Here is an 8,444-nt window from a genome sequence, read left to right as displayed (position 1 = left end):
AACTGCACAGTGAAGCTCCCTCTACTCTCCAAAATCTCAAGAACTCATCCCCTACTAGGATTTATTTACCACAATAGCAATCCTGTTTTCCATGAACAAGTTCAAATTAACTTTCCTGTTTTAATTAACATGAAATGGAATCACTGAGTAAAGCTGTTAAAGACAAGATTTTGTTGGCAAAAATCAGGAATTTGCTGGTAACATGGATAATTATATTCCTGCTTCAAATATTAAACTTAGTTCCACAATTTGTCCTTTTCCTCATCTGCCACAATAAAGCTGGTTTGCAAGCTGAACAAGATCTTGTTGGTTTGGCAGATCTGCTTTCTTGGTCAGTAGTTATTGTCAACTGTTTTGCCACTTCCCAGAAGATTGCCTTTCAACAATGAACATGAGGAATTTGCAATCTGAACTCATTAATTGCTAGAGCCATTAATTGATTTATAAACCATTATGCAACTGGCCTTATTGAAGAACAGAATCCAGAAAGTAACAGAAGTGGAAAATTTAGCTAAGGAGAATATAGTACGTATTTTGTTCCTTTTTCCACCAGGGCCAGGATACTGGAGTTAAATCCAGACTATATCATCACAGTCTAAAAAGTTAGAATGCCTCTCTATTAACTTGATTGAGTTTAATTGTTTACCTGGAGCAATTTTTAGGTTTTCTGATTGAGATCTCCAACTACTCGTTGCCCATTTCATTTCTTGACAGAGTTTCTAAGGTATGACTGGGATTTTCAATAAGGAGGAGTAAAAACCTTCGGGCGGAGTCGGGCGGAGTTGGGCGGGGGGGCGGGGGGGCGGGTGGTGGTGGTCACAGGTGTCTTACGTGTGCTTTCCTTGGAAACATTTCTTTATGCCTCATCAGTTGGATAAATAGTTTCTTTCACCAGTTTCCAATTTTATTAGAAAGCAGACCAATTGTACCTCTCACTGCCCTTTGATGCTTCCGCATGTCCCGCATGCTGTAACTCCAGCTAATACTTTTGTTAAGATTTCCGAACATTGATTAATCCAGATGGTACCAATTTGACGAGATTTTGTTTTATGGATGCAAAATTAACGTGCAATGGTGTCAAGGTAACGGCTGATCCAAAACATTGAGGTCCCGAGGGAAAAGCTTGACACAACTTGTATTAAATATAAGTGCCTAAATACCAGTTACTTTCATTTCTTACTTTGCATAAAAGAAATAGGATGATTTTCCACAGGCAAAATTAAGCAAAATAGAAAACCTGTGTAATATTCCTCTTGTTGTTAAACAACAAATAGGAGTTAATTTAATTGGAAAAAAGTCGAAGAATAAATTATTTCAGGTTTAGTTTATACCACACTAGCAATAGTATATTAATTATCCTATAACTTATATCACCAACATTTTACTAGCTATTCTGTGGTCATAACTGGTATTGTTACACAAATCTCTTCACTCAACGTTCCAATATATTACAATGAAATAGCATTTCAAATCATTCTGACCAATAAAGCAAATATAAATAAAACAAAACAGAAGATCTGGGAAATATGTAAGGAATTATTCTTTAGCAATGTTGCATTAACTTTTCAGTGCAATATTGTATTTGCAAAAAATTACAATCCATGAAAACAGGATCAATCTGCACAGAATTTAGTTAGCTTGGAGTTTTAGTTGGTTTGATCATCCTCATATTAAAGTAAGGAATTTTAGAACAGGAAGCAGAATACTTTGTTTTGAGGAGCTACATTCCTGAATCACATACAGCATGACTAGGCCTAGCCAACAACGCCCATATCCCATGAATGAATCAAAAAATGCAAAGTAAATTTTCTTCTAATGTGTCTCCAAATGTACCTCAGACTCAACTTCATCTGTTCACCCAATATTAGCTTTTTAAAATTTGTTTGCAGGATGAGTATTAAGATGACACAATTGCTGCCTGAGAAAATGGTGGTAATCTTTTTCTTGAGACCGTTGTGATTACTTACAACTGAGAGTCTACCTAGTCCATTTCTAAAGGCATTACGAGTAAATTGTGTAGTGTAGGACTGGAGTTAAGGTATAACCAGAGCAGGTAGATTTGGTACATTCATGTTCTTGAAGGATATAAAAGTGAACCAATTGAGATTATAAGCTAAAACTAAGAACTTTTATGGTAATTTCTTCTATTGAAATTTATTTCACAACCTGATATGGTGCAATTCAAACTCATGACCTCTGGGTCGCTTGTGTAATACAGTAACACTACCAAACCCCTTCGGAGAACTTTTGTCCCAAGTTGAAAGGTGCACTCTAAATCTGGTGCAAAATTCAGATTGCTACTTTAAAACAGAACTGCATCACCATCTTCTCAAAAGCAATTATGGATGAGCAATAAATGCTGATCTAGCCAGGGATGCCCATATCTCAAGAGTGGAAAAAAAAGCTAAAGTAGTGCAGCCTTAAACATCCAAGAACACCATATAGTTGTTCAAAATTATATTGTAAAATATACCACAATATTATTCAGGAAAGAGTACTCAGTTTTGCCCGAATTCTGGAAAATATTTGCCCTCCAGTGAACACAATCAAACACAAGGAACAAAGATGAACTAGCCATTATCTAGTTGACTGTCTGCAGAACTTTATGGTACACATCAGTTACTCAATTTATCTACCTAATAACAGTAACTATGTAACAAAAATGATTGTAGTTGGAATGCATTTACAAATGTTTGAGAATTTGAACAATCACAAATTAGTTCCTTTTTCACTGTTTAAAACACCATTTTAGTGCAATTTTGTGCTTTAGGTTCAACTGAATTAGCACTTCTTAAAATAATTTCATGTAAAATTGAGGGTTTATATCTGCAATTGCCCAACTTCTGTTTATCAATTGGAATTATCAACCCAGATTATTTTCTCACTGTGTTGAAAACCCAGCAATGTCACAAATATTTGACTGGCTCCTATCACTTTCACCCCATCCCCACCCAGCACAGTCTAAAGAGAGAAGATTTAATAATAAAATACAGATTTTGCAGTGGGAGATGATACATTAATATTACCTTGAACAGTCTGTTTTCAAGTCTAGAATCGCCATCAACAATGCAAATGAAGATTAGTATGAGTACATGCAGATTAAAGCTCTCTTTGCACTTAGTGATCTAATTTAATGCAGAGTAATTTGGTCTTTACTACAAATCAACAAGATATCTATGATTAATAACCACTGCATCAATGAGAGATGCTATCCTTACTGCTTCAAGTATGATTGTCAATTGATGCCAAGCTGACAGCAGGTTTTCACAATGGGCCTGTACCCATGTGAGAAATGGGATGAAACTACCCAAACTCATTAATTTCGAACTTGCATTGTGGTCGGAGTGGAAACACTCATTCCAATTCATGTACAATATATTTAAAGTGCTGAAGATAGAAACGTGCAGTCAAAACTTTTCATCTTGTACTCATCAGTATAAACTCAAGAATGCCAAATTTTAAATGGGGTGATAATGATTCCTCATAAAAAAAAGGATGCTGCTTGATTGGTTGAGGTTTTGCCATGTTTAATGCACCAGGGAATTGTTGTCCCCCAAGCTGTTATTTCAAAAAAAGACAATCATCTTTGTAGCATGGTTCACTTACACTTGCTAGAAGTTACATAAATTCATGTGCAGGGACCTGTCCTCTGCAGAGAAAAGGAACACGTCCAGGTATCGTTCCTTTTTGAATTAAGTAAATGTGTGGGGGACAGTAGTTCCCTGGTGCATTCTCCACGATAAAGCCTCAACCAGAGACAACTTGCCAACTAATAAGTACCCTTTCTTCTTGCAATATAAATTGTCGCTCCCTTTGAAATTTTGTTTCTTGCATCTGTCCTGACAAGTCCAAGATGGAAAGCTTCAACAGCAGGTCTCTCTTTTCAACATTATTCCAGTTCTGTACTATAAATTATATATTGGAATGTAGATCTCAAAATGTTAAGGGACACCATATGATTTTCAAACCAGTGCTCCAACTAGCACAATTTAACAAAAAGCAACTGTTTGTGTGCTTTTTCTGAAAAATAATGCTAATTTGTGATTCATCTTTTGAGGAATAGTTCTCTTCAGAAGGTTTAAACTACTTCAAGTGCTAGGAAATAATCATAAATAAGTGATGAAGCTAGAGGTGCAACAGCAAAGGCAAAGTTACTTGCATATTAGAAAGCAAGTAAAGAGCAAAAGTAGACTTTGAAGAACTGATCAAAGGAGTCTAACTCTATCTTTCCAGGCCTTTGTTGGGTGGGTGTTGCTGATATGCCCTCCCATGAGTTAGCAGCTGATCCTGATAATATCGATGATCCAAGTCCCACAGTTTAGAAGAAGGTCTACTGTGGACAAAAGTTCACAGTGGGCCTGTAGCCACATCTTCATCAGTGCAAGAGACTTAGGGAATTTCAGGCCCAATGTTACACACAAATTCAAATTAAAAACAGAGTACTCCAGTATGTTCATTGAGTCTACATTCATGTTAATAGATTAACAATTAACTTCTTTTGTACCCTAACAAATATAAGCATGCTATGCTTGAACATCTACAGGACATGAAATCACCCGAGGAATCAGGCAGTGCTTGATTTTGGCATATGTGATGACATTATGGTGGTGAATGTCTTTCAGGGTTTACACTGTTCTTCTCTCACAACAGATATGGTGAAAACCTCCATGGAAATTCACCCATGAACTGTTGGCTCAAATCTGCGCTCAGTAATCTTATAGCAAGGGCACTATAACCTGTGAATCTGACTGATATTTGAAATCAAGTAACATCACAGGTCTATTTTCCGCACAATATAAGATAAATGTTTTTCACTTTCATGCCTTAAACACAACTAGATACTTCCAAGAAGCCAAAATCAAACTTTTCCTGGACTCAAGTTCAAGTCTTAGCCAGAGAAAGCATATTAACCCATTTATCACAAATATGATGCATTTCATCCATTATTACCTCTGCAAGAATGGAGAAATCCCAGCAGAAAGAAGGTAAAGTTTAGAGTGTTCAGTCTGAAGAATACGTTACATCTCTTATAATAACTCTTTGAAGGCTCAGGCATTTGTTCACATACATATGTCCGGCTATTGTAACTATTCTTTGTCACTCAAACTCAGCAGCAGAAATCTTTCAATTGATTTACTCATTTAACCAACTGGCTACTAAAGAATAAAAAAAAATGAATTTCATTGGTAATTTTCTAAAGTTACTATGGTAGAATAGAATAGCATGGTCAGAAAAGTACTCAAATTACAATTTCTTACTAATAGTTTCAGAAAAAAATTCAGGCTTGGGCCAATAAAAATCAAGTAACATTCAGTCCACACAAGTGCCGGGCAACGACTGTCTCCAACAAGAGAGAATCTAATCATCTCCCTTTGACATTCAATGGCCCTACCAATGCTGAAGACCCCATTATCAACATCCTAGGATAAGTTGGTACTCACCATTGCCCAGGAACTTGCCTGGAGCAGCCATTTAAATACTGTGGCTACAAGAGAAGTTCAGAAAGTGGGAATTCTATGGTGAGTCACTTACCTCTTATGTCCTGACTACTCAAAGCCTGTCCAGTACCTACATGACACAAATCAGGAGTGTGATGGGATATTCTCCATTGCCTGGATGAGTACACGTCCAACACACAAGAATCTTAATGCCACCTAGGACAAAGCAGCCCACTCGTTGACAACCCATCCACCATCTTAAACATTCACTTCCTCCATAAAGGTTTAACCTGCGGCCATGGGGCACTATCAAGTTGCAATGCAGCAACTTGCATAAATCTCTTAGGACTGACTGACCCATGTACAACTGATGTTCACATGGAACCCTTCTCTGCTTTGGCCTTCTAAGTTCTCATTTCTTCAACAGTTCCTCCCCATCCTGTGATCTCTGCTACCCAGAAAGAGAAACTAATAGGTGTATAAGAATACCACCATCTGCAAGTTCCTCTCAGTCACACTATCCTGACCTGGAAGTATATTGACTTTCCTTCATTGCTACTGGGTCAATATCCTGGAATTCCCTAAAGTGTTCTGGTGCACCTTCACACAGTAATTCAAGGTGACTCACCATCGCCTTCTTAAAAGGACAATTAGGGATGGGCAATAAATGCTGACTAAGCTAGTCACTTCCATGAATAAATTTAAAAAGCAGTCACTGTGACCATTGAATAAACATGTTCACTGCATGTTATTAGAACTAACGGCATATAATTCGAAAATGCACTGATTTGGAATTGCAAAAGTCGCAGGCATCAGACACTTGATTCTGCAAGTTCATTACATTTTCAGTCTCCTTTGTTTCACTTTTTCAATATCAACAGATTAAGTGTATGCATTCAGAAATATTTTCAAATATTACTGCCTGGGACACAACCTTTTGTGGAGTATTCACTAACAAAAAATGTGAAAAAAATAAACATGGAGCAGCACTTTCCATTACATGTGGACAGTTTTGATCATATGCATGGTTATCAGAACAATTCATTCTATACTTTCAGTAGTAGCCATTGTTGTGAATTTTGCAAATACTTCCTGTACATTACTGTCACTTGCATCTGCTTTTTTTCTGGGATATGCCCATTTCAAAATAACACACAAGTTGCTAAAATGCGTTCATCAGAGGTTGATGCTCTCTTTTTTTAGCAAGTTATAAAATGGAAACTGTGTCTCAGAGTTTATTTGCTTCAATGACCTTTTCTAGGATTTCATCGATTGTGTCTGTTTCATAACTGATGTCCTTTAAGTCCAAGTGTGGCAGAACAGAACCCAACAGGTGTCCAACCTTTATTCGCAATGACTTCAGCTTTGCCGGGATACTGTTGAAAGACAACATGGGTTACTTGGATCAAGCATCATATCAAATACTTTGTTTGCTTTGTCATAATCATCAAGGTGAGAGATGTTGCTATGAACGAAAACATTTTCCATTTTGGGCACCTGAAGTACTCTCAATTAAATGCCAAATAAATATGCATTGTGCCAACCTCAGAATATGAATACCTATGGCAAAATAGTGAGTTTTTTTCATTTCACCAACCAGAGCTAGTCCACCATGTTGGACAGAGTCCAACAAGAACAGGAATGAGATGGTGCAAACATATTCCGAGATCTTACAGACAGATTTCCATCCCGTCAACTTGGACTCAATTGATTAAAATCATATACAGGAGAGGAAAAGGCAACAGCTACACCACTATTCCCATATCAAATAAATCTTCAGATTGATTAAACATTGTTTATGAACATAAGAACATAAGAACGAGGAGCAGGAGTAGGCCATCTAGCCCTTCGAGCCTGCCCCGCCATTCAATAAGATCATGGCTGTCGTGTCTCAGTTCCACATTCCCGCCATCTCCCCATAACCCTTAATCCCCTTGCCTATCAAAAACCTATCAACCCACGTCTTAAATATATTTAGCGAGGCAGCCTCCACCACTTCAACGGGCAGAGAATTCCAGAGATTCACCACCCTTTGAGGGAAGAAGTTCCTCCTCAACTCCGTTCTAAACCACCCCCCCCTTTAACTTGAGGCTGTGCCCTCTAGTCCTACTGTCCTTTCTGAGCGGGAAGAGCCTCTCCACCTCTATCCTATCCATCCCATTCATCATCTTATATGTCTCAATGAGATCTCCCCTCATTCTTCTAAACTCTAATGAGTACAAGCCTAGTTTATTCAGCCTCTCCTCATAGCTCAACCCCCTCAACTCCGGTATCAGCCCAGTGAACCTCCTCTGCACTCCCTCCAAGGCCAAAATATCCTTGCGTAAGTGCGGCAACCAAAACTGCATACAGTACTCCAGCTGCGGCCTCACCAGTGCCCTGTACAGTTGCAGCAAGACCTCCCTACTTTTATATTCAATCCCCCTCGCTATGAAGGCCAGGATCCAATTAGCCTTCCTGACCACCTGCTGCACCTGTAGGCTGGGTTTTTGCGACTCATGCACAAGGACCCCGAGGTCCCTCTGCACCGTCGCCTGCTGCAGTTTTTCTCCACGTAAGTAATAATCCTTCCTACCATTATTCCTACCAAAGTGGACAACTTCACACTTGCCAACATTAAATTCCATTTGCCAGTTCCTGGCCCATTCGCCCAGCCTATCTAGATCCTTCTGTAGACTTTCCACACCCTCCACACAATTTGCCATTCCACCAATCTTGGTGTCATCAGCAAATTTCAAAACCATACACTCGGTTCCCTCCTCCAGATCATCTATATAAATGGTAAATAGCTGTGGCCCCAGCACCAACCCCTGGGGCACTCCACTAGTCACCAACCGCCAATCTGAATAGCACCCATTGACCCCCACTCTCTGCCTCCTATTTGACAGCCAATCCCCTATCCACGCTAACACCCTACCCCCAACTCCATGCCCCCTGACCTTCTGTAATAACCTCTTGTGCGGCACCTTATCAAATGCCTTCTGAAAATCAAGAAACACCACATCC

The 8,444-nt window shown here is 38.8% G+C and overlaps 1 protein-coding gene across 1 annotated transcript in view; it reads right to left on the bottom strand.

The window, feature by feature from the left end:
* Nucleotides 1–803: 803 nt before the first annotated feature.
* Nucleotides 804–8,444, bottom strand: part of LOC145342203 (MORC family CW-type zinc finger protein 4-like) — a 143,866-nt gene continuing 136,225 nt past the window's right edge. Inside the window, exon 17 of the mRNA XM_080187555.1 lies at nucleotides 804–6,814. Coding sequence (XP_080043681.1) covers nucleotides 6,667–6,814 — 148 coding nt within the window. The 3' untranslated portion in view covers nucleotides 804–6,666. The remainder of the gene's footprint in view (nucleotides 6,815–8,444) is intronic.

The sequence above is a fragment of the Carcharhinus amblyrhynchos genome, chromosome 4, assembly GCF_965287045.1.
Source record: "Carcharhinus amblyrhynchos chromosome 4, sCarAmb.v2.hapA, whole genome shotgun sequence".
NCBI classification, from domain to species: Eukaryota; Metazoa; Chordata; class Chondrichthyes; order Carcharhiniformes; family Carcharhinidae; genus Carcharhinus; species Carcharhinus amblyrhynchos.
Note: the sequence above shows the minus strand (reverse complement) of the source record. Positions and strands in the feature narration are given on the sequence as shown.